This window comes from Telmatherina bonti, assembly GCF_933228915.1.
Source record: "Telmatherina bonti genome assembly, chromosome: 10".
Lineage (NCBI taxonomy): Eukaryota > Metazoa > Chordata > Actinopteri > Atheriniformes > Telmatherinidae > Telmatherina > Telmatherina bonti.
Window position 1 is genome coordinate 28,707,318 of NC_136628.1, and position 25,570 is coordinate 28,732,887.

The 25,570-nt window shown below is 38.9% G+C and overlaps 1 protein-coding gene across 1 annotated transcript in view; it reads left to right on the forward strand.

Moving 5' to 3' along the window:
- Positions 1–25,570, forward strand: part of abr (ABR activator of RhoGEF and GTPase) — a 118,182-nt gene that overhangs the window by 21,573 nt on the left and 71,039 nt on the right. Inside the window, exon 2 of the mRNA XM_079247554.1 lies at positions 24,766–24,947. Within this exon, the coding sequence (XP_079103680.1) occupies positions 24,766–24,947 (182 nt within the window). The remainder of the gene's footprint in view (positions 1–24,765; positions 24,948–25,570) is intronic.

Consider the following 25,570-nt stretch of genomic DNA (forward strand, 5'->3'; position numbering starts at 1 on the left):
GATGCAAGTGAGAGAGCAAGCCAAAGAGAGGGGAGTGCTTCTCCCTTCCCCTAGCAACGGTTGGCGGTGTACGTCTCCAGCCTGTTGTTTTCTCTCTCACACACAGACACACACATCTCGTAAACTCATTCCCCTCGCTTTGCTTGTCAGCCTGTTGGACCCCAAGGTCTCTTTGACATCCTTTCCCCAAATGCTTCTTCCTGCTTCGTCCTGCAAGATGAAGGCTGATTTTCAAGGATAAGGATTAGAAAAGCGGCAACACACACAACTAAAACAGGAGCATAACGAGCTGAAGACATAAAAGAGAAGCAGTGACTGACACAGGGAGAGAGAAGGAGGATGGAGCCCCTCAGCGCTCACGGCCTGCCCCGGCTCTCCTGGATCGACACCCTCTACAGCAGTACGTATCTTTCTGCCCATCTATTTACTCATCTCCAGTCATCGCTTCCAATTTATCTGCGCGCTCGGCTTCACCTCAAGCCATTTTACCCCGCACGCCGCCCCCCAACCTCCTCTTCATGCGCTGCCTGTTTGCATTACAACCACCGCTACACGAACACAGTCTGATCACTTTGCATTTTCTCAGGACTTCCAATTAGCGAGCATCATTGTTGCTGTCTGATAAACAGTGAACTCCAGTCCCCCCCCCCCCTTTTTTTTTTTTTTTACGCTCGTTCTTTCTTAGTGGGAAGAACTCGTGTCTGTTGCTTTCAGGCGTTTTGCTGGTTAGGAGGCACAGAAACGAGGGAAAGCCTGGAGATGTATAGTGATGTATGAGTCATGCTCACAACCTCGAGGTAGAACTTTATGTTCCATCCCATTGAGGACACAAGCTGTCTAATGCTGAATTTTTAATTAGCTCTTTATTGTATTCTTCATGCTGTGTTGCAGATTTGCAGAGATGTAACACTTTACACCAGGTCAGTTTGAGATCAGCTGGCTGCCTTTTTTCTGTTCTTTCTCCAGGAAGCATTAATGAACTCTTAACTTTCTTTTATTGAATGACTCTGTTTCTTGTCTTCAAGCTGCATAAAGGTGCATCTTGTTTTCATGAATCAAAGGTGGGACTATGAACTATATTTCTACATGCTGCATATCAAAGCAGTGACTGTGATGCTTTTTACAACAATACCCACATCTAATTGGGTACAGCTGGGATTCTCTTGCCTGTGTGTTGTGGAGGGGTAGCATGAGCACTGGGAGTTTTGAGGGCGCATAATACTGTCTTTTGGGATTAACACTGCTGTCTCACCATTGTTACCAAGCTGTAATCTCATGGGAGAAAATGGGAGATGGAGCAGTACTGTGATAATGAAAGGAAGAAGACGCTGGTGGAGGTGTATTCAGTGAGCGAGTCACTGAAGTTCCTCAGAGACGATTCAGAACTGTCCTTGACGCTCTGAAGGCAGCTACGATGCATGACTGAACGCTTTTCCATCCGAGAAATGTAAAAAATGAAATGTTCAGTGTTTGTGTCTAGATGTCATTATTCTTAATTGGCTTTGTAGTTTTGTTAACTTCTAATTTGAATAATGTAAAATTCAGTTTTTGATCAATGTTTTAATATCTGTGGAAGAGCAACACAAGTCCGTATTATTTTAACTTTTCATAATGTAGGAAGTTAAAGGGGTTAGTCTGCAGCGATATCGAGTGTCATACAGTTTCAGTCCATTAGACATTGGTTAATAATTATTTCTCATACAACCAGAACATTTGTCAGCTTATTGTAAAAGCTGGGAAATGTGTGTTTACACATTAAAGTGTTTTATAGCTTCTTGTTAGTTGCAGTTGGATTTGTCGTTGCAGATGTTGATACTTTAGCTCTGATGTGGGAAAAACAGAATTGACAGAGATCAGCTTTATGGAGGAGTGAATGAAGGGTTTTCCATAACTTTTACATGAGCTTCTTTGTCTTTTGATGCTATTTCCTTCTTGTTGTCACAGAAAACTTTCAACCTATCAGCTTGAGGGCTCGTGCATTGCCATACTTGCCATACTGCACGTCTCTCTGTTTGCAATGATAAAACAAACTTTTGTTACCCTGATACCTCTCACTGGCACTGGCTCGGTTGAGTCACAAAACCTTAGTTCTCTCTGGCGAACTGGTTCACCATCACAAGAGTTTAACCAGAACCATGGTGGGTTTACTGTGTGGGAATAAAGTAAACATAAACAGCTTTGAGATTTGGTCCTGAAAGTTGATTTCTAAGTTGTCAGGCTTCGTTATATCCGACTGTTTCCCAAAAATAAATGATAGGTAATACTCACATGACTTGAGATCGTAAGATCTTAGTATGTCAGAATGCACTTACGTGAATCACCGACTGAAATTGAACAAAGTCCAGCCCCACTTTGGTCCAAATCTTTATTCTGTCAGCACTTGTGCAAACATTGACAGCCAATCATTGATCTGGCTCCATACATCCAGCGGTCTGGTTTCCAGGTGAATCCAGACCTTTCCCAAAGTTTTAATGACTTGAAAATGAACGTTTTATTTTTTAATTTATTCATTAAGATGGGGATTAAAGATCAGTGTGGTGTAAATGTGTCAAATTTTAGGCTTTAAACGACATTTTTATTTAATTCTGAATCCACCAGCTGGCAAACGATTAGGTTTGGGAACTGACGCCGTGCCAGTGCTCAGTCAGTGTGAGAGTGATGCAAACCAATATCTCCATAACAGTATAAAACCGTCCTAAGTGTTCATTAGCCGTGAGCTGCTGCAGGGAAATTATAAATGGGCAGTACTTGTACTGAAGTAGCTGTAGGCGTAACGCGTGAGCCCACTTGCAGATAATGAGTGTAATTATGGAAGTAACTTTTGACTTGAGACAAAGGGCGAGTTAGTGTTGGTGACTGGTATGGCCCCCTATAGCCAATGGTTCTCATTCTGATGTAAACATGCTAATAAACAGCAATCTTAGCTCAGCTGCTACAGTTGATCACATGACCCTTGACAGTCAGACTGTGCATCGCCTTGCATGTTGTAGCAGACTGTGGCATGAGTAATTTATTTGCAATTTTTAGCTGAAAATGTGCTTGTTTCTCATGACATCAGGTTTCTTTAGTCAACGTTGCTTATAACTAAATGCATCATGGAGGTGGATGTTCACAGCTGCCCTAGACTCTGTGCATGTATTAGTCCTCTTTAATATGGAACAGGTCAACAGATCAAGTTAGGTAAGTGGATCATAATGATTCCTTTCATTGTTGTTGTGTTTTTTTTTTTCCGATTACTAGGCAATTTAATGGATCTTTGCCCTAAAAGAAGCTATTTTGCCTTTGACATTTCTGGGATCTGAAGCAGAATACAGAATAATTGTAACACCCTATATGCTGAAACACATTTAAAATGTTTGCGTCCAGAGAGAGGCTATTAGCATCACAACAGGCTGGATCCAGACTCCCTTTTTGATATATTCTGTGGGGAAAAGGGCACACATTTCTATTCACCTGTCATCCCATCATTCTTTAGCACTCCCAGTGTCCTTTTTCACTCTTTGTGCCTGTTTTTATGTTGAAGGGTACCTGTAGAGCTGCTGAACCTGTTCCTCTTCCTCTTTTCAGGGAATTCAAATGTACCATAATTTACATAAGCATTTCCAGGAAAGCTTTTGAGTGCGCCCTTTCCCTGCCACTACACAGACTTTAAAGCACAGGATTACAACCTGGTGAACAAACCCAAATGTGGAGGCTTACTCATTGCTGGTTGTATGTCGTGTAGGATGAGCCAGTCACATTATTTGCAAACCACTGAAAATTAGAAGTAAACTTTCCCCGGTGATGTAGTGAACTACTAACTCAAGGCTATGAATGCATGCTTTGTTAATGGCTCTATGTTTTGTTAAGAAGTGGTTGCTCATCCTGAACTTGCTGAGTAGAGTGGGAGTTGGTCCTCAAAGCAACGGTGACTAAGCTCAGCAGTGAGATTGAAGTCTTTTTGTTTATCCTCACTGTTAGGTCACAGCTGATTGAAACAATATTCCCTTGTGCATTTTATTCCACTGCATCTTTTTATAGCACTGCATTTGTTGTGCAAATGCAAATCTTCAAAGTCACTAAACACTAACGTAGGCAAATATATACAAACTGCAAGAGTAGATGAAGGCGAGTGGGTAAAAAGATAAGGGAAGACGCAGAGCCTCACATCAGTATAAAGACACACATATGCATCCCCAAACAAAATTACCTGCCTAGACTTCTCATCAGTCATCTTCTTCACAGTTTGTCCAGTCAGCCTTCTCGGTAGTTGATTCCCAGACAATTAGTGTGTGTTTGTGTGTGTGTGTGTGTGTGTGTGTGTGTAAGTAAAAATACATGAACAACACCCCGTGGCTTCCCGGTATCTTTTCTTCCTCCCTTTCTGTCTTTTTGTCTCAAAGTGAGAGGTTCATCGCTGTCTCCAGTGTGTTTCTCACACATGCTCATGAAGTTAATCAGTTTTGTTATGATGTGCAGCAGGGTAAAAGGTTTTTGTTATACCCATGATCTGATTGTAGCAGCATGTCAGTGCTGCTGCTGTCTCCATTGTCTGTTGTAAACCACCTTTAGCATCAGTTTTCTGCGTCTGTCATGTTGGTTGTTGTTTAATGTATACACTCTAGAAATTCCAGTTTTTGTTGTATATTTTTTACATTTCAACTATTGAAATGTGCTTATACTATAGGCATCCTAAAGTTGCCCCAGATTTTTCAAATATCTGGTTGGGAAAAGGCTGTGTTGTTTGATTTGCCCCTAGGCTTTTGTTCGAAAGCCTTTTCAGCGGGCTGGTTGGATGGTTGGGAAGAAAAGGGGAAAAGTGGATCCATGGAAGAAAAGGAGTAATCCCAGACAAAATGGCCAGTATTAAACATGAGTTGCACATGAAACTCCAAGCAGGAGTATTTAAAGTTAAAGCTACTCTACTTAACTTGTGGTACACCAGCTGCCAGAGCATTTAGCTTGCTAATACTAATGTCCTTAATAAACTTATCAGGGGCTTATAAAACATTTTATTTCTTTTAAGAGTTTGGGCACTTTTCCTGTAATTTGCACTCATTAAGTCACTGAATTGCTACCAGGAGCATCTTGGATTCCCTCCTTTTCCTTTTAAATGAAAATGTTTGAGCTTCTGGCTACATGTTTGCCTCCAAACACATCTGGTGTGTGATTAAAAATTGTTGCTACTGCAACCTCCGCAGCCAGAGTGACAGACTCGGGCCTGTGTGGTAACCTTCTCAGAATTGGCTTCATCTTCCTGGCTTGCTTTAGTGCCATGTGCAGCTAAAGCTACATCAAAAGGGAGCTTGATTACATAACAGACAGAATATGGGCATTTTTGGGGCATAGCGGAGCAGAGGTGGCACGTGCTCGTGTGGAGGCATACACATGCACATATGTCAAAAGGATTTTCCCTAATCCGAAGGCTTGAAATTATATGCAGCTCTGAGGAAGCAATGAAAAAAATCTCTTAATGCCTGTGTGTTGGTGAGCTGAGCCCTGCACACTAAGCTAAAACATTACCATGGGATGACGGTTAAACCCTGATGTGGCATTACTACTTTCTACTGCTGTTTTTTTTCCAGAAAGTAATGAGAAATACCATGTTTGTGGGAAGAAGCAATCTGCTGCTTGTCCACTACTATCTAACTAGTACATTCAGGTCATAAACTGTCAAAACATTAATATAGTATTAAGTCATAGCTCACAAAAAAACTCCAAATTATGACCTGTAAATCCAGTTTAAATGGTGTGAGGGGAAAGAGTTGCAACTGTCAAATGATTATTATTAAATATGTATCTAAACAAATCACTTTCTCAAATCTCATTATGGTATTTAGGAAACATTTAATAAAAATATCTTTTACAATTTTTATTCAGTATTGTATAACTGAAAATGAAATGAAAGGTAATAGTTTCCTGTGTTTGCACTAGGATTTCCTGAGCTGCCATACTGGCGTTACTATTGGTTTGGACCTTGTCTGTAGCACATAAACTGTAATAAATGGACTTCATTGCTGGCCAGCAGCTCCTGGCTGACTTCGACCCAGTCCCAGTTCTGTCTTAAAGTGTTTAATGTTAGTTGTTAGTTGGCCGTCACATGGCTTGCCTCAGCAACGGAGGCACAGCGAAGTAATTCTGGATAACTTCTCAGCAGTGTCACATGGGAGTTTAATACAACCCTTTATCTCACCCTACAAATTTGATTTGACCAAACTACTTGGCTGTCTTCCTTTCTGCCTCTGTTTCAGTCTGAACAGCCAGTGGTTCTACCCTCTGTGCCAGCAGAAAACCAGATCGATGACATCTCATAGTGTTTTCAAACATGTCAGTCGTGGCTCGACCACAGAGTTGAAAACTCAAAATGAGCCAAATGAGTTGTTGAAAAACTTTGTCATACTTTGGAGACAACAGATTTTCACTTCTGTGACTTTACTTTTTTTTTTTTTTTTTTAAATTTTTTATTTATTTATTTATTTTTTAAAGTTTTTTTTTTTTTTTTTCCTTTTATGGTTTGGGTCTTCTTGCTTGTAGTTAAAGTTGACACGTTTTGACACCATGGCCGGGCCAAATAAACCTTTTTGCTCAGTGGGCAAATTGAGGAGTTGAATCTTTTTTATTTGAAATAGACTGAATAAATGAAGGTCACAAACCCCCCCAACTTTGCAGCTTCTCTCCTGCAGACATCATACAGGTCCAACGTTTCAGTCCTGCACAGGCCACCAGTGGTTTTCTGTGTAAAGCTGGTTTAATGTGCTCTCCTCATCCTCTTTAGAATTAAGGACGGTTGAATTGTCCCCTGAGTCAAGTTAAACTTGTGCTTATTGGGGTCGGTTAATGTCACCTATGGGGATATTGTTTCCATAAGGGCTCTTGGTCAACTCTCATGGCGGGGCGGAGGTCAGCTAATGACAGGCTAGCTTGATGTGCTATCCTGCATGTCTGATTCTTGAGAGACAAGTATGCACAATGCATACATAGCTAGAGATGCAAACACATCTGCGACATGTTGATGCCCAAGGTGTGAATCACAATAACGCGGGTAGCTACTTTGGCAATTTTGTTACTGCATGTGCATGCCCTGGTCGGCAGCTTGTCCTTTTCCATAATGAGGGAAAAAACAAAATCTACCGCAATCATCATTGCCAGCTGCAGTGAACCATGTTGCTAGCCTGTTAGCCCCACATCTAGTCTGAGAGTGAGAGTGAGAAGTGATGACAGGTTAAAGAGACAATAGCATGTCAGGCTCTAATAGTAGAAGAAAGTTTCTCCTCTCAGGAGTAAATTTTACTTCCTTCTGCCCGTCAACGCCTTGGCAGTGTAAAAGGGTTTCTGGGGATGTGCCCCATTGTGAGATACTGAAACAAATGCTGAAAGATAATTCCTCTCTATCTATGGAAGAGGGCAAAAACATGATAAAGCAAATATTAATTATCAAATTGTTCTCAACACCTTTGTGCCTTCTTTGTTTTGACATTTATTAAATGTGCATCAAGAGTTTAGGTTTTCTTTCTGAGTAGAACTGCGTTGTTTATTTAATCTTTGCTTCATGTCAAGGCTTGAGTCATTGTCTTCCCGCTGTTTAATCTTCCCCATTATGTCGATCAATAGATAAATCTGTTCCTTCCTTTTTCTGCACCGTAGCTATAGAAACAGACATTCAAAGCATTTGTCACACACATGAGGGGGAAACAATCTGAGTCAGCCCAAAGCACCGTCGTTATGTAATATAATCATCTCTGCTGCCTCTTCAGTGCCATGCTTCTCCTCTGTGTGTCTAAGCATTGTCTTCCCTTTGGGCCTGTTAAAGAGTTTATGCTTATGTAACAGGCTTCAAGTTCATCTCTCCAAAAACGTTCTGGAAATAGTTTTGTGAGGCTGCCCAACCAAAATGCTGCTTAGGTTTGTTATCCAATATAAAAATGCTCAAAATTCTAAGAATTTTTTTTTTTTTTTTTTTTTTTTAAACCATTTAACTGAGGCTTTTTTCTAGCAGGACCTAAAATTCAGTCTTCATCAACAGACACCCTGTTTATTTTTGTAGAGGAGATTGCTCAAGGTTCTCATAACACTTTATTGTATGTAAAAATGGAAAAAAAAATGCACGTTTAATATGTTGTGCAGTCATATCTTGTCATGACGAAACTTAGCACCTTTACTTTCTCATACAGAGAAAAGCTACAGAGATGTAATTGGGGATTTGCCGGAAAAGAGGCATGTTTTCACTGTAGTATTGTTCCATTCTGGTTAATGAACCTGCCATAGACAAGGTGAGGAACTGCAGCTTCATTAGAACATTAAAACAAGGATATGATTTATTTGTCACCTTTCCAGTGAGTTAGTCCATCTGGAAAGCAGTGAAAGGTTGACCTAACTCTCAGTCAAAACACTAACTTGGCTGCATGTTCAGCAGGTATATACATACCTGCTGGGGTTCTGCTGTACCATGGTGGACTGGATTCGTTCAGTGACAGTCCTGTGAATTATAGATAAAGCTTTCGCCCTCCATTGTATGATTTTGTGGCTATTTAGCATACAGGAAACAAGCAAGAGGAAGCTGATGTATTATTAGAAGTGAACATTGCCCAAATACTGTTTCTTTCACTGAAGGTAGTGGTTTTAGATGCACCTATCGTGCTGCACTACAAATTACAAACAATCTCTTTTATATGAACTAATGTAGTGCCTTTGGGGGAGGGTTACTAAATCTGACATTGCAAGTGAAATAGAAAATATTTTTAAAAAATCAGTTCATTTGCAGTTTCCAAAGTGAGTTGGACAGTGCTTTTAGATGCAGTTTGATACACCTGTGTTGTGCCAGGTGATGTGATTGGCTGTGCTGTGAAATGAAAATCTGGTTAAGTAAGAGGGAGAGCAAGAGTCAGATGAGTGAAACATGTCCCAACAATAGTCTGATATATGCTAGATGTCACTAACAAACTGCAACCGGAGCTGCCACTGTCGACTTCTTGTTCCTGTCTATGCCAAAAACATTACAGTGACTTTTTATTACAGCTTTTTATTAGAATGTCCACACATAACACATACAAACTACACTTGTTTTATTTTTTTGTGGAAAATAAACCTCACCAACTGTTAAATGAAAAAGGTTATATATATATATATATATATATATAACCTTTTATATATATATATATATATCTTATATATATATATATATATATATATATCTTATATATATATATATATATATATATATATATATATATATATATATATATATATCTTATATATATATATATATATATATATATATATCTTATATATATATATATATATCTTATATATATATATATATATATATCTTATATATATATATATATATATATATCTTATATATATATCTTATATATATATATATATATATATAAGATTCATTTAACAGTTGGTGAGGTTTATTTTCCACAAAAAAATAAAACAAGTGTAGTTTGTATGTGTTATGTGTGGACATTCTAATAAAAAGCTGTAATAAAAAGTCACTGTAATGTTTTTATATATATATATATATAAGATATATATATATATATATATATAAGATATATATATATAAGATATATATATATATATATATATATATAAGATATATATATATATATATATATATATATAAGATATATATATATATATATATATATATATATATAAGATATATATATATATATATATAAGATATATATATATATATATATAAGATATATATATATATATATATATATATATATAAGATATATATATATATATATAAGATATATATATATATATATATATAAGATATATATATATATATAAGATATATATATATATATATATATAAGATATATATATATATATAATATATATATATGTATATGTATATATATATATATTATATATATATAAAGATATATATATATATATATATATATAATATATATATATATATATATATAAAGATATATATATATATATATAATATATATATATATATATATATATATATATATATAAAGATATATATATATATAAAGATATATATAGGCATTAACTGAGATACTATTATTTCACCTCTTACCCTATAAAAAGTCCTATATTGTCACGTTTGTACAGTGCCACATTTATTCCTGTCCATAGTTACAATAATTTTTAGGACAGCTTGAATAGTTGATCCACTGTGTTAAGTCAGTGTTGAAAGTTAAGTTTAATGGGGTTTACATCTGGATTAGTTTGGCCAGTCCCTATGTGAAAATGATGTCTTGTAATCCGTATTTTATGCTTAAATCCTACCATTGTTGGGATATACTTTGTCATACATTTGTCATCAGGGGACAAAAAAAAAAATTATTGGTAGTGCTTCCCCTCTCCTTCCCCCAACTGGGCCAACCTATAACTGAAGGAGTTGTGAAAACATTAACCTGAATTAAGGTTTGATTTGTGGCAATGTTCTGCAGTCGTCACATTGGTAAAGCTCTAAAGCCCTTTGTTGTGTTTGATGTTAGAGGGTGTGTCATGTGTCTCTGTGTGTTTGTGTTCCATGAGTCTGTGGGGACCTTTATATCCCGGGGGGTTTAGAGCTAAGGGGGTGCATATATATGTCTGCTAAGTTACTGCGGACAGCAGTCACCCAGTATGGTAACCACCAACCTCTTCTTCTTCTGCCACCCACGCGCCACTCTTGTCGGCCAATCAGCACAGGATGACTCCTCGTCCTCGGCCAATGGTGCGGCTGGCATGTTTACATGCTCCCGGAAGGCAGAGGCCATCATTAAGCATTCAGGGTAGTGTAGCGGAAGAAAAATAAATGGGGAGGAGTGGGGGAGGCAGAAAAGCAAGATGAGGCCATTATGAGTTGGAGCTGATGGATGCACTTGAGCAACAACCCGTTAACCAGTCAGTCAGGTGAGCAAAGCTACATGTCCTAATTTGTCTCAGATTATCTGAAATGTGTCCATGGCACATCCTTAATCATCAGTAGAAATTCAGCTGTGCGTATGCTTGGCTTTATGTCCATGGTTTGTAGTGGAACGTGTCAAACCAAGGATCAAGAATTACCCTGAAGGCAGTTCTTTCTCCTTTGTGTGTCTTTGTTTACACAAGTGTATGTGCGTCATTAAAGATTAATTGCCCCACTAAGCTTTGGCCTTCTTGTTTCTGTATGTTGCCTTTCCTAAGGGGTCAAAAAAAGATGTTCAACCTGATTGGTTCTTTGACAGTGGCGAAAGCCCCCGAGAGAAAAGAATGAAAGCGACTAAAGGAAAAGAAGCACCCGAGCAGGTGGATGGCTTAATAAATCCTAATAAATCTTTTGACAGCTGTGTGATTGGAACTGGTGGGAATACTCAGGTTGAATGGATTTATGACCTAGAGCTTAAAGGATAAGTTGGAAAGTCACAGTTGTTTTTGTTTTTGTTTTTTTTGTTTTTTTTTACATACCTAATACATACCTGATGACCATGTTTTAAGTTTATAATTAAATTTTTGTTTGCTTGCTGTTGTTTTGTTCAGTCATGCACTAACACAAGCTGTGATAAACACGCACTCTTTATTCACTCCAATTTTTAAAAAAATATTTTGTTAACTATTTTAATGTGGCTGATTGGTTAATATACATAAGGTCTCTTTTTGTTTTTCTTTGTGTCTGTGTTTGCATTGTACTGACACAGCATGCCAAATGGCCTTGTGTTCCCTGAGTTTATCATACATCTTCCTGCATCCTCAGTTCTCTTATCTCCACAATCACTCCCTCCAGCAGCACCTTTAATAGAAATCACTTAAAAAAAAGTCAAGGCCTGCATTTACACAAGGACAGCCTCATTGTGTATAGTTCTGCGTGTATAGCTACATATTGAGATGTTTGTGTACAAACAGGAAACAGAATGATTAGGGAATTATATGTTGCCTTGTTTTTACTACTTCTTTTATGCAGGAATTATTTTTTCATACCTGCATTTATGCTGTAAATTCTCAGTGGATGAAGAAAACCAAATCACAACACGTGAATGTAGCTGATAGATTACTTTTACCCATCATTTTGACAAAGATTAAACTAAGTTGGCTCATCGTCTGTTCATACTTGGTGAAAATCAAATCATGAGTCACCTTAGTAAGCACACGAGAACACCCTGTTTGCCAACATGTGATTGAATCCCTAATATAAACATAAGCATAAAGCGAACAGCCCGCAGTCAGCTTTCAGGTCTGGAGCAGGCAGGACATCACAAAGTATCCTGATGATTATGTAAAGCATAATCTCTGACCTGCTTTGTGTCTTCAGACATGAAAAATATGTTTTCCTGTGGCACAGTTATTTACGTTTTCTTTTTCAATAACTTATGCAGACTAAAAGATGAGATGTAAAAGCAGTAAAAGGAGAGGTAAAATGATTGATTTTTGATGTTGCAGAGTGCACTGTCAGCATACGTCTACTTAAGAGATGAACCGAAGCTTTTAAATTCAGCGCTTGTCATTCTCGGCCAGCTACAACGTTTTTCTTGTAGTTTTGGGCACCTTCATTCCTTCTTATTAAAAATATTTGAATGCGTTTTCAACTTTATTTTAAAAAAGTCCTTCAGGTTGCAATTCCTAGTTTTTATTAGCAGAAATATAGTTTCTAAATATCTGGGGAAAAGCCCATTAAAAAAGCGACTAAGTACCCGCAGAACAGATCCAGACTGTTCTAGCACAAGTTCTGAACAACCTTTTAAGCCTCAGCAACGTGTCATTAGTGATTCATGTCAAAGTAACCCCAACATGACTGTTAGGATTCAAGATTTTATAAGCACCGTGTGCTGCGTCAGAACCAAACATCCTCATCTTATATATCCTCGTCATCAAGCTGGTGCTTTTATTCTAGCTGGGCTTTGTGTTGCCTGTCATCGTACCTGAATATGGCAAAGTGACTTCAAAATGCAGGTTTAGACAAAATTTAATGTGCACAGGTTACCATAAGATTTAAGGGCTTCAAATCTAAAGGAAACACAATTATGGATGTCAGTCTTTGTGATTCTACGTTATCATGTTTCATTTTGTTACATCTGTATCAGAATGACGCTGACAGTAGTGTTGCAGACTGTTTTAACATGTTAAAATGCTAAAAATGCCATAATATTAAGAAAATGTTGAGTAAATTTCTAAAAGTTGCTTTTATAGGAGTCACCTCAAAATCACATGATTTCTTTAAGCCTGTAAATCTCCAACTATCTACTGTCAGAGAAACACTCATAGTATAATGGAGTCATTCCTTCTTATCTACATCATATTGTCCTAATTGGCCAATAGTGTGCAGTAACTAGACAACACAATCTGGCCTTTGGTTAACCCCAAAGGCTTTTGACAAGCACTTGCATTTAAATTGCTTCGCTCATTCCAGCTCTTTTGTTCCCTTCATGGTTTGATACACTTTCCATTAGCACATACCCACGACAAAAAAAAAAGAAAAAACAAAACAAAACATACTGGGTAGAGATGCACACTGAGGCGTAGATGCCCACACAGTACAGTACAGAGTACTGCTAGTTCTCTTACTGTGCTGAATGTGGGTGTGGGTTGGCATTGAATAGCTCTACAATACATGTGATGAGTTGATCTCCTCATACCTGCAGCAAACAAACACGAGAGGCAAGATGCAAGGTGGGAAGGTGGTTGTAAAATTCGGTGCGTTAACGGGGGCTGTTGAGGTGTTTGTGTCTTTGTCGTTTGCTCCAGTAGGTGTGTCTGCACTTGAACGTGACCTCTCGTGTGCAGATGGGGACAGCTTCGGGCCCTGCACATGACAGTGTTTGCCCTAATCTGTGGAAGCAGTGAGTTGTTTCCAACCAGTCCAAGCCTTGGGGATTTAAACCAGCTAATTATAATGTATAGTGACTGGCTGCCATGGTAACATTGGTTGGTTGTGTTTGGGGTGGGGTGGGGGGGCTGCATGGACTTGGGGGGGTCTAACAATTTATGCATCTGTCTCTGTAGCGGAGGGCCACCTTATCTACTGCTGCTTACCGGCATATGGCACGTGAAGATATGCAGTGGTATAATTGTCAGTCATTTGATGTGTAAAGGACAATCATTCCTTTTTTGTTATTTAACTCATCTTTGGCAGGGAGGTGCTCAGTGTGTGTGCACACAGGATGTGGAGTGGGTAGATAATGGACATGCCTCTTTATGAGCCTCATCTCAGTACATTTGTATGAGAACGTGTTCACAGTTTGAATTGTGGTCTCATCTGTGAGTTTCTGCCAGATGTTGGCATGCCGTTAGGGTTTTGAATTTAGATCGGAAGCGCAATAAAGGCTTTGGACTCTTCTACCAGCTTTTTATTTCATTTCCACACTTTCTTCCACCTTTGTGTAATGTGCTGGAATCCTGTGGGCTTATTTACCTTTGATAAGTTCCCAGTCCTTTTCCTGAGAACAGTGGTTAGGTGTACCACAGGAACCAACCATTATCTGCTTAATCTGACTGGATGAGGGCAATGGGGAGCAAAGATCCCATTTTAACAGGATGACTCACTGAGTTTGAGAGCATGGCTTGTCCTAACACTGGTTTACTTAACGCCGTAAAGTACTACTGTAAAATCAGGCCGTGGGATCATTGTACTTTTGTTGCAACATGTTTCTGCAAATTGTTTCTCTTCACCAAATGGGAACCTCCATTGAGATTATAATGAATATGAATACAGTTAAAAGGAAATCACCATTAATTAACCTAAATATTCATTTTTTTTCTTGTGAAAGTGAAGCAGGCTTTGATTTATTAAGTTAAACTGATTTCTGTGCATGATGAAAAGAACTCATACATAAGGGATTGTGAAGTATTATATTTGTGAAAAATGACACAAGCCTTTCAGATGGCCCAGTGCCACATATGGCGGCAGGATTTTCCTCATCTGACATCTGACAAGTATATAATCCACAAAATCTTTTAAGTTTTCAATATAGGACGGACAATGCATTGTAGCGTTTTTGTGACTTTAAACTTGAGATTTAAATGAAATGAAAAGCAGTTTATGAATGATACATGGTGTTTTTGCACCTCAAAGTCAATGTTATTCTAGGTATAAGTAAAACAGAAGCTACCCTGCATGTGTTGAACTTGTGTTGTTCAAGCCCAGGTTCTCCAGCAGCGAGATACTCAGCTGATCATCATCACATATTAAACTTGGCATCTGCAAGTGAATATAAACCCACACAAGCCTGAAGCTGCAGCTACAAGCTTGCAGTGGTGGACATCTGCAAATCCAGGACTGCAATGGTTAAATTAATAGATGTGAAATTCTTATGCAGTCACTACTGATGCTTTGTTTGTGGCGAAGGTGATCGCAGCACATTCACACCTCTCTGTGTCACATCACACATATACTGCATATAGTTAATGCTTGTGTCTGCTACAGTCTGCACTCATGGGAAATTCATGTGCTGTAGCGGGTTATTTTTAGAACATTTTATGCTGGTTTCACCGTATGGAAGGTTTGATCACATATGTAGTGAAGACTGTTTGCAGCTGCAGAGCTCTTCAGGCGATGCCTATGCATGCATGAATTCTCATTAATTACAGTTAAACCATTATGAGTTTTTAATTGGTGCAGGCTAACAACATGTTGATTTGATTTATGGAACGAGTACTAAGACTAATTAGTTTTATTTGATTCATTCTCACAAAAACTGATTTTAAGACTTTCAGCCATCAACCAAACATGACCAGAAGTCTGTGAACTGATCTGATCTTATCATCTTTGTGGAGCTCCAACCAAACTGCACTCCACAGTCCTGCAGATACGTGTGCAACTTCTCTAAAAGCTGATATTTAATGTATATGATCTCCCATCATTGCTAGTCAAATGCCTCAATACTTATTTCACAGTTAGTGGGTCAGGAAGCGTTTTGCATGTGCTGTTGAAGGAAATTTTGCCTGTAAATCACTTGTGCAACATGCATAAACAGAATACTTCTCTACTGCTTTCAGTCATTTCAGAATTATTGACTTCTTTGTTCAATAAATTTCTAATTTAATGCTTCAACAGCAGACTGGCTGGAAAGTGTCATTGTGCAGTGAGACTTTAAACATCCTCCGAACCGTTACTGCTTAAGTGTTTGGCTGCTTGCTCTCTCATTCGCTTGTAGTGTTACTCTGTAAAGTCTGTGTGTGCTTCTGGAGGAGTACGGGCGTGTCTGCATATCGACCACACTTGAGAAGGCTTCATGGTGAGGCAGCACGTGGTAACGGACGCAGCCTACCGCTCCTCATAATCTCCCCTTTGGTCAATGTTTCCTTGTCGAGATCCAACACAAACACGTCAAAACTCCTGATTATGCTTGCATCCAAAAAGCAAATGAAGCAGGAAATATTAGTCCTTTGACTAAATCTTGCCTTTTTATTTACCCACTGATGTTATTTCACCGCTGGTTCAGTCTTTGGAGTCTCATGTCATGTTGCTCCTATTGAAATACTTCACACTGACACGTGGAGTAACTGGTACACGCTGTAAAGACAGACTTCATGGAGGCTTGTAATTTCCCCAATGTCACCCCGTGATAGATTATCGCAGGACGCAGAGCTGTCCTCATCGTGCACACAATGAACATAGATATGTCAAGCCGTTGAGGTGCTGTCATGGCTCCACATGGCCGGTGAAGCCAGCAGCTGAAGTAGTCTGACCTTTAGTTTTCTCTCCCCTTCCATGTTTATTTTATCTTCTCTTCGGAGAATAAGAGCTGTTCTGGTTGAGCTCACGTACATCTCCTGAGAACAACACTGAAGACACAGAGGAGTAACTTGTCATCCACCCAGAACGCGCACACACACACCGTACATACATAGACAAGACTGAATTTAAAACGAATGTGTGTGTTTTTGCATGTGTGTGTGTGTGCTTATTCGTTACAGTCCTGCACAGAACCGGTTTGCAGGGCTGCTTCGTGGTGCCTATATGCTGTTAGCTGACTGCAGGGCATGATGTAATCCGTCCTCTCTTTTGAAAAATTGCTGAGCAAGGAAACACAACTCTCTGATTAAATTCTTACAATGCAGCAGTAACTTTTCTCCCCCTCCACTTTATTGCGTTGTAGTGTGCACAGTCACACCTGTGACTGTGCTCCTTTTGACTTACAGAAGAGAACTGGGAGGAACTGTTTAGATTTTTTTCCCCCAGCTTTGCTTCATGTTTAGAATCACATGGCATGTATGTTTACTCAGACACGTTGTAGTTGTTGGCAAGCAAAGGGGAAACAATATGGCTGTGTTAGAACATGATCTCTGGGTTTAAGTAGGAAATAAATACATGAGATCTTGATTTTGATTTGATTCCTGAAGGCAATTGCTGCTCTGGAAATTTGGAAGGAAACGCACAGAAGTTCAGAATTCAGAAATGCAGCAGAGGTTTTGTGACAGTGAAGAAAAGACAAGGAAGAAAGACATGAAATGAAAGTATATCTGATAAATATGCTGCTGTTGTGCATAAAAATGTTGTGTTGGTAAATGGACTTGTACTTCTATAGCGCTTTTCTAGTCATGCAGACCACTCAAAGCGCTTTACACTACTTGTCACATTCACCCATTCACGCACACACTCATCCAACACACTCATACCCCGATAGGCACATCGAGGGGCAGCTTGGGGTTCAGTGTCTTGCCCTAGGACACTTTGGCCTGTTAGGGGAAGCCTGGAATCAATCCCCCAACTTTCCAGTTGAAGGACAACTGCTCTTCCTCCTGAGCTACAGCCGCGCCTTACTCATGGATTCATGAGTAAGCAGTTTGTTGGATGGATTTTGGCTGCAAACAGGCGTAAAACAAAAAGGAGTGTATAATTCCAAACAAACTTAATAAAAACTAAAAACACAAAACAATGCAAAACTAAGTCACAGATGAAGATGAAGGGTTGTGCCCCTGCGGTGCTGTTTGTCTTACATGTTAGTTGATTAGAAGAATATCTACTAGCATTTATTCCCGTTTTATTTAATCAAAGACAACTTTTTCAAATTCAAATTCTTTTTGAAATTTTTTAATCAGGCAAGATAATAGCATGAAAATGTCCCACTTTTTTCTCACCTTTAATGGAACAGATGATTAATTTATATTTTTAGCCCGGTAAATTGAGATGAACTAGAAATGAGTACAAGGACAGTTGTTGCCTTTTAATACAACAACAGAAGGCAATAGGAAGGGATCATATGTTAGAAAAACTTAAAAGTTCCAGAGCTGGCATCGCTTCACAGTGTGTCTTTATGCACATGAACTATCCATATTAACCCTGAAGAGGTTACTGGTTATAGTGGAGGGGTGAGAGAATATGACTCGGGCTTTTCAAAGTTTACTTTGTCTTCTTTTGTAAACAGTCCTGCCATGACTGGTCGAGTTTATTTGCAAGCAGGAAACATTTCCATCATCCTGACCAGTTGTCATGGCAGCCTTTGTCCTTTCCATGGAAACGAGGGCCGGTTATTGAGAGTGACAGGTAGATTTAGAGCTGTCAGTCAAGAGGGGTTAACGGTGAGAGTGATGTGAGCCGACAGTGGGCAGAGGTCAATGTACGCTGTGAGTGGGTGGTAGCGTAACGGCAACACATTTCTGATTTAGTCTGTTTATTATTCAGCCTGTATCTGCATGGCGGCCATGGTGAATTATCTTTACTGCCTCACACCACAGCAGTGATTCTCTGGAGAAGCTGTTGACTTTACATCACCTGGATCCATTGTGATTCTGCTGCCAGCTGTCAGTGGCCAACATCACAAGGCATTTCAGTACTGATCATATTTCCAAGTAGTCTTTTGTCATCGTGGCTTACACACCAATCTGCCACTCAGTCCATCATCCTTGACCTTTTTTTTGATAATTATCCAAACATCATCAGTATTAAGAAATTTTAGATTTAAAGAAGGCCTCTCTTGGTTTAGATATTGGAAGTTAAACCATTCAGGTCATTTTCTGTGATTGCAGATTGGCACAATTTGTTTTTGTACACAGATTCACAGCTGAACTGAGCAATACTAGAAATGCAGATCACTGTGCTGCGTGTGTATTTACCCAGCATTGAAAGGTTTTGCTTGTTAAAGTCATTCCTTATTAACAGGAGACTGATCAGGCTCCATCAACATGGAGCACATGAATAATTGTGTGAAACATTTTGCTGTGGTGTAAGTGATGGAGGTAGTATCTTTGTTGCCTTATACACTGATAATTTCTCAGAGATCAAAGAGGAAAAAGAGAGAGAGAAAAAAAGCAAGAGCAGCATCACAAACATGAAAGATGGTGTTAGATATTCAGACGAGTAGGAAAACTACCCTGAAGCACATTGACTTACTTTTTGACTGCTAGCTTAAATTGGTTGGTTGCTCACATTTTTATTTAAATTCCAAAAATCTGAAAATGCTCAAAATTAATCATAACATGACTTTGAAATGTTGTTGTATAAGAAATCATCAATAAATCCTCCATTCTGTATTTACATCCATATTCTTCTTCTGTTTAACAGACTAAAAAGTCATCACAGTCAGTCTTCGTTTTATTGGTTGCCAGATCTTTTCAGGGTTAAAGCTATTGTAGCTTTGCATAAGTAACTTTAGTTGGCACCTGTTCCTACAGATGAGTCGTGCACGCAGTAACACACCTGCAGGATGAGTCTTCTATAATCACTTCTTCAATTTTATTGTACTGTGACATGAAAGGGGCTTTTTAAATAAAATGCATTATTATTATTGTTATTATTATTATTATTATTATTATTATTATTATTATTATTATTATTATTATTATTACTGAGCCACATATAACATCAACTCTACATTTAAATAAATGCTTTAAAGGCCCGATGGCCTTTGCATGATTATAGTGTGTGTGTGTGTGTGTGTGTGTTTTCTTATTTTCCTTGCATCTTTATGGTCAGCAGTGGTGTGTTCATTTATCCTTCCAGTAAGGCGAGTGCCACTGCAGCTTTTAAGTTGTACTGCAGCATTATGTATGGCATGCATGTGTCTTTTAATCCCTTGTTCCTTTGCTCTTCTGTAACTATAAGGTCAGTTATCAGTTCCTAAAGGCCAACTTTTTCTTATGTTCAGGAAGGAGACCTTTTGCTTTTCAAAAGGGAAAAAGTGTGGCTGTTGTGCAGCTGCCTCCCACAAGTGGTTTTACAGGTGGTTGAAATTTTCAGCATCTGGATCAGAAATCCACTTTTTGCTGCTCCCTTGTAGCACAATACATTCATTTTATGTACAGTTGATTCACATACAGTGCCACGTGTGATTTTATGGCTATGTGAAGTTTAAAACAGAACAGGTCAGTCTTTGCCAGCCAGGTGGGAAGTAACATACCAACATGTTGCTACTTTTACACTTTACAGCTTCAACACAGAAACGGCTCTTTCTGCATGTGTGTGTTGCTTCCTCCTAGGATGTGGGTGTCGTTTAAATACAACATTGTCGCCTTCGTTTGAATGAGTGAGCTATCTAAGGGAGTTTGAACAGTGGAAGTATTCAGAGCTGGAAAAACTCCAGACTAGTGCTCTTGTTTTTTTTTTTTCTTTTTTCTTTCCCCTCAAAACCGTATTTTATCAGTACATTAGCCTACATATTGGTTAGCTGCTCAGTTTGTCTTGTTGTGTTTAAGTCTAATATGTAAGACTGTTTGGACTGAAGGTGTGACATAGTATTGCGTCTTTATAGCATGGATAACTGTCACTGAAAGTTGCTTTGGCCAGTGAATACTTGGGCACCCAACGTCAAACTTATGGCTTTTTTCTTTGAGACGATATGCACCATTCGTTCCCTCTTCTCCAGCGATGGTGAGTCAGGTCATTCTTTCTTTGACTGTGCGGTTTGTCGTCTTTGTGGATGTGTGTGCGAGCATATGGGTTGATCCTACAGTCTTACTGTACGTTGGTTCTCTGCGCTGTGGTGATGTGTCTATATTGATTTTTCAATGGGTTATTCTTCCTCTGCGATCAGTCCTGTTTGTACTTGACATTATCTGCTATTCATTCACATGTCATGTTAAGCTTGTTCTCAGTTTAATCTTGTGAAAAGACCTCATGTGCACGTGTGGGGAATTGCTGAACAGGTTATGGTTGATGACTTCTTCCTGCTGAGAAAGTTTCTCTCTCTGGAATGACGGTACAGCATTGATTTTTGTGCTTGTCACGCAGGGGGATTGTCAGGATGCATTAGCTTACTGAGACGGCCCACGTTTTAGCCTGTCAGAGTGTGTGCTGCTAAACATGTGCATGTGAGGACTGTTGTAGGATTTCAAGAAGACAGCAAAACTGCACTGACATTTTATTGGATGTGAAATCAGATCTTCCCATGAGAAACGCAACAATTATTACTAGTAGAGTAACCACTGACTAATAATTCTTCGTAGGACTGGACGATACAGAAAAACAGCAGATAGATAGATAGATAGATAGATAGATAGATAGATAGATAGATAACCCAACATTTAAAAAGATACATTTTAGGTGGCGCCCTGGTCATTTTATACTAATGCATAATAGGGCTGTGAATCAGTATGTGTTGCACCCACAAGTTTGTGTCATTGCACGTTGCTACTTTCTTCATCAATTAAAACAAGCAGTCAGATAATTATGAAGTCCCTGTGTATTTATTTATTTAGGAAATTATTCTTTGTATTCTGATACCGACAAACATTATAATCATGTAAACAATTATATTATTTACAATTTAATGATTTAATTTTTTCCCCCAAAGTTGGAAAATTAGGAAGAAACAGCTCTTTAGTGGCAGATTTCTTGCAGTTATGACGTGTCTTTTGTCTGTCCACACTTTCCGTAGTCAGGTTAATCAGAATATAGAGGAAGTTCAGATGGTTTTCACTTTGTCTTTTATGGTCAGAAAATGTTTTCCTGCAAGTGTTCTTGTCAGTTTTCAACTGAACACAAATGATCTAATCCAGGTTTTATGGATGGCCACAAAATGTGCAACAAATTGTCAAATTTCCTGAATAAATAATCCTAACAAGTTTTTTTTTAAATTTTTTTTATTTTAACCAAATATTTAGAAAATTCATGCAGCTACGTGGAGATTCTGTGGGATTCTAGCACACCACATTTCCAGGATCCCTACACAGAAGCAGTGTTAGAATTACATGAAGATTGACAGATAAATAATTAACCACACAGAACTTGGTTCTTCCAGAGGAACTTTATGAAAACAATTAAAAACTGTAGTTATGACTTGTGATGTTGCTGTTTGCAACAACTGACTGTACATCCTAGCTTTTGCATGGGGTATTTCCGTCCATCAAATTACTCTCTTTTGCAGTTGTTTTGGGTTTGTTCTTGCAAATTGGCAGCAGCAGCACAGCCAAGTGAAAGAGATGTCATACGTGTTACATTTTTTTCTCTCTCGCTCTCTCTCCTTGTGGCTCCCGCTAACATGGCTAATCAGAGATAATTAGTAGAAATAATGACAAGCTATGTGCCAGATTGCTCTCTGAAAGATTCCCAGTAGCACTAAATGATCCTAATGACACACATTAACAGTTTAGCACCCATTGCGTGCACAGTTAATGGAAACAAAGCAAATGTGTGTGATCTCAGACAGGTTAAGTAAGCATAGAAGTGCACAGAGCCTAAAAGCTGAGTCTACTGTATATTCAGCTCACTTGTCCTGTTTTGTCTTGACTGTTCACTCTGATTGACTGGCTCTCTACTCAGCACATTTGGGAAATAGATGTCTGAAAATGTTATGCAGCCTATTGATATTTCTGCAAATGGAGAAGGATTGTGGCGTGTTTCTTCTTAAAAAAAAAAAATAGGGAGCAGATCTAGAAGCTTGTCCAGACATGAATAATGTTTTTTCTGGAGCTTTTTGACTTCCCATTCATTCCTTCAGCTTCACAGTAAAAGTCTATAAACATCAGCTATGAACTTGGAGAAATATTTATGGTTTTATAGACACTGCTGAATGCTGCAGCAGGAGATGAATACCTATCTGTTTCACCTCCTCTGCTCACAAACACGAAGACAACTTCAGCAGATCAGAACAAATGAGCCTGACTGGAGGCCAGAAGGTGTACAGAGGAGTCAGAGTGAACAGATGGGAGCAAAGAGAAAAAAAAAAAAAGAGGGGGAGAAAATGGACACACGCATGCTGGTTTGATCAAGCCACAGACATTTTCTATGATCACAGTTAGAGTTCACCTGTTATCACAATTTTACCCTTCTCTACCTTTCATGTGTCTTTTGCTGCACTTCAGAATTAGCAGTATTTTTCTTAAAGCTCATTTATCTGTCATCTGGGTGAAAGCAACAAAACAACCACATGGCAGCTGTGACACTGCACAGTCCACTCATACTTTCATGCAGCTAACAGATGGACTTCTTTTTTTTTTCTTCCTCTTCTGCTGTTGCTTGTTTTTGATTGACAGATGGGTTGTCCAATAACAACGTGACAGACTGCATTAAGCAACATTAGCTTGATGATGTGTGCTGCCCCAGCGGGGATCAACCCCTGCCTTTATTTTCCAATTAGTTGTCTTCTGTGACTTGTTAAAGGTGTCTGATCTCCTCTGTACAAACCCACCCGCCTCCTTGACCACATGTTAGGTGGCGCATCCCGACTCATAAAGACACACACTTTCCATGTGAGCTGCTTCGGAAACATTTTGTTCTTTTTTTTAACCTCCCCACAGCCAAGTTTGTTTTGTTTTTTTACTTTAGTTTAAAAGCTGATTTTTTTCCCAACAGGATTGAAATAAAATCCAGGTTTAGTTTTATTATTGAGACAATATATACAGTATATCTGTATTTATTCCCTTATTTCCTTTTTGTCATTAATGTGTGGTTACCAGCATCAGTGACAACAATCAAAAGCCTCTTGTCTTCCAGTAAAAGATCGAAATAAATAAATCCAGCTAATAATATTTGTATGAGTTGTAATGGTTATGAATCACTGCTGGTCTTTTGCTTTGATGACAGCTATTATTTACATGTTAACAACATGATAAATTTAAAGACCCACACTACTTTCTTATATTACTACGAACCCACACAACAGATCTGTCATCGTGGCCTTCACATAGCACCGCTGTACTTTACAGACTTTACAGATAGACTCAACTCAAGGTCTTATTTACAAGCCACTGTGTGTCCAAAGCATGTTTTACATGTCATGTGTCTTTATGGCAAGAAAAACTAAATACTTCCACCTTAATCTGCCAGCATTCCTTCCTGGTAATTTACACCTCCAGAACGGAGGCCAGGGTCCTGCATGGATGAGCGGCGTCTGCACACATCAAGCAGGTGTCATATAATCTGCTGAGTAATGGCAACATGGCTGGTTAGAACAGCCAAGACATCAGCCTCCGCTGGAAGGTTTTATGTCAACGGGCCGGCTGTATCCCTTTTCCACATCACAGGTCTCACAAAACACAGAGAGTTGGTGGGAATCTGCGTGTTTGTAGATGTGTTTTTTCTAATGAGTGAGGGATCTAAATAGACAAATGGCTACTGAACTAGCTTTCCCCACACAGCTGGTACCTATACGTACAGCACAACTAGACCCCTTCATGCTATTCCCTGCATGTTTTTGTCACACTCAAATATTTTATAAAAAACCATAACAGGGATATTTTTTGTGAACCGACCACAAAGAAAACAGAAATATGGGTGCTGTTTGACCACAGACTGTATATAACGTTTCAGTGCTTGGTCATGGCACTGAAGAGTCATGCTCATACAACACATGAGCAGATGCCTTGTTTTGTCTTAAATTTCTAACTGGCGCCCCCCTAATCACTCTTTTCACCCATCATCTCTTCTTCCCCCACTTTCTGCCTTCACACCAGACTTGAGCTACAACACAGATGGCTATGAAGGGGACGGAGCAGAGGACAGGAAATCTCAGGATGGCTCGGAGACCCTGCCCTACATAGATGAATCGCCCACCATGTCACCCCAGATGTGTACGCCCCAAGGACCTGATGGAGAAATGGTCTCCCCTACACCGCCAGACGGTCTGCTGTCCGGGGTAAGAACCCAATCACTAATAAAGAAGGAAGATAAATTTACATCAACTTGTATAAAAGTTTTATGGCAATTTCTTGGGAATGAAAAGAAACAAATTCCATGTCATGATCATCCTCATATTTTCATTTAGATGACGATAAATCATCAAAAAAAGGTGGGTATCTCCAGTCCTCAAAACCCAAGTGTTAGGAACTTACCTGCTACAAAAACAAACCATAGACAATTAAAGTAAAGAAGTCAGTTTTTCTTCTTCGCTGGTGGTAGCAGGATCATTTCTCTACAGGATCAACGCATCATCTGACATCTTGACCCCTCTGTAATTGTCAGCATTTAGTCACAATAAGTGGAGTGCCTGGAGCCCACTGCAGGTGGTGCATTCACAGCAGCAGGAAATTACAACTGAACCAGATGGGCTTTGATGCCACTGGCAGCAATCTGCTAGATTGTCTGTAAATAGACTACTTTTGGGGACTGTGGTCATATGTGTCATATGTTAGTGCTTGGGTTTTGTCAGGAAGTAATGCTTGGCTTCAGATGATCATGCCCATTACCGTAAAGTGCCTGTATTTTAACTGTGGGAGCAGTGTTATCTTGTGACTTATAGGTGCATATGTTCTTCGGTCC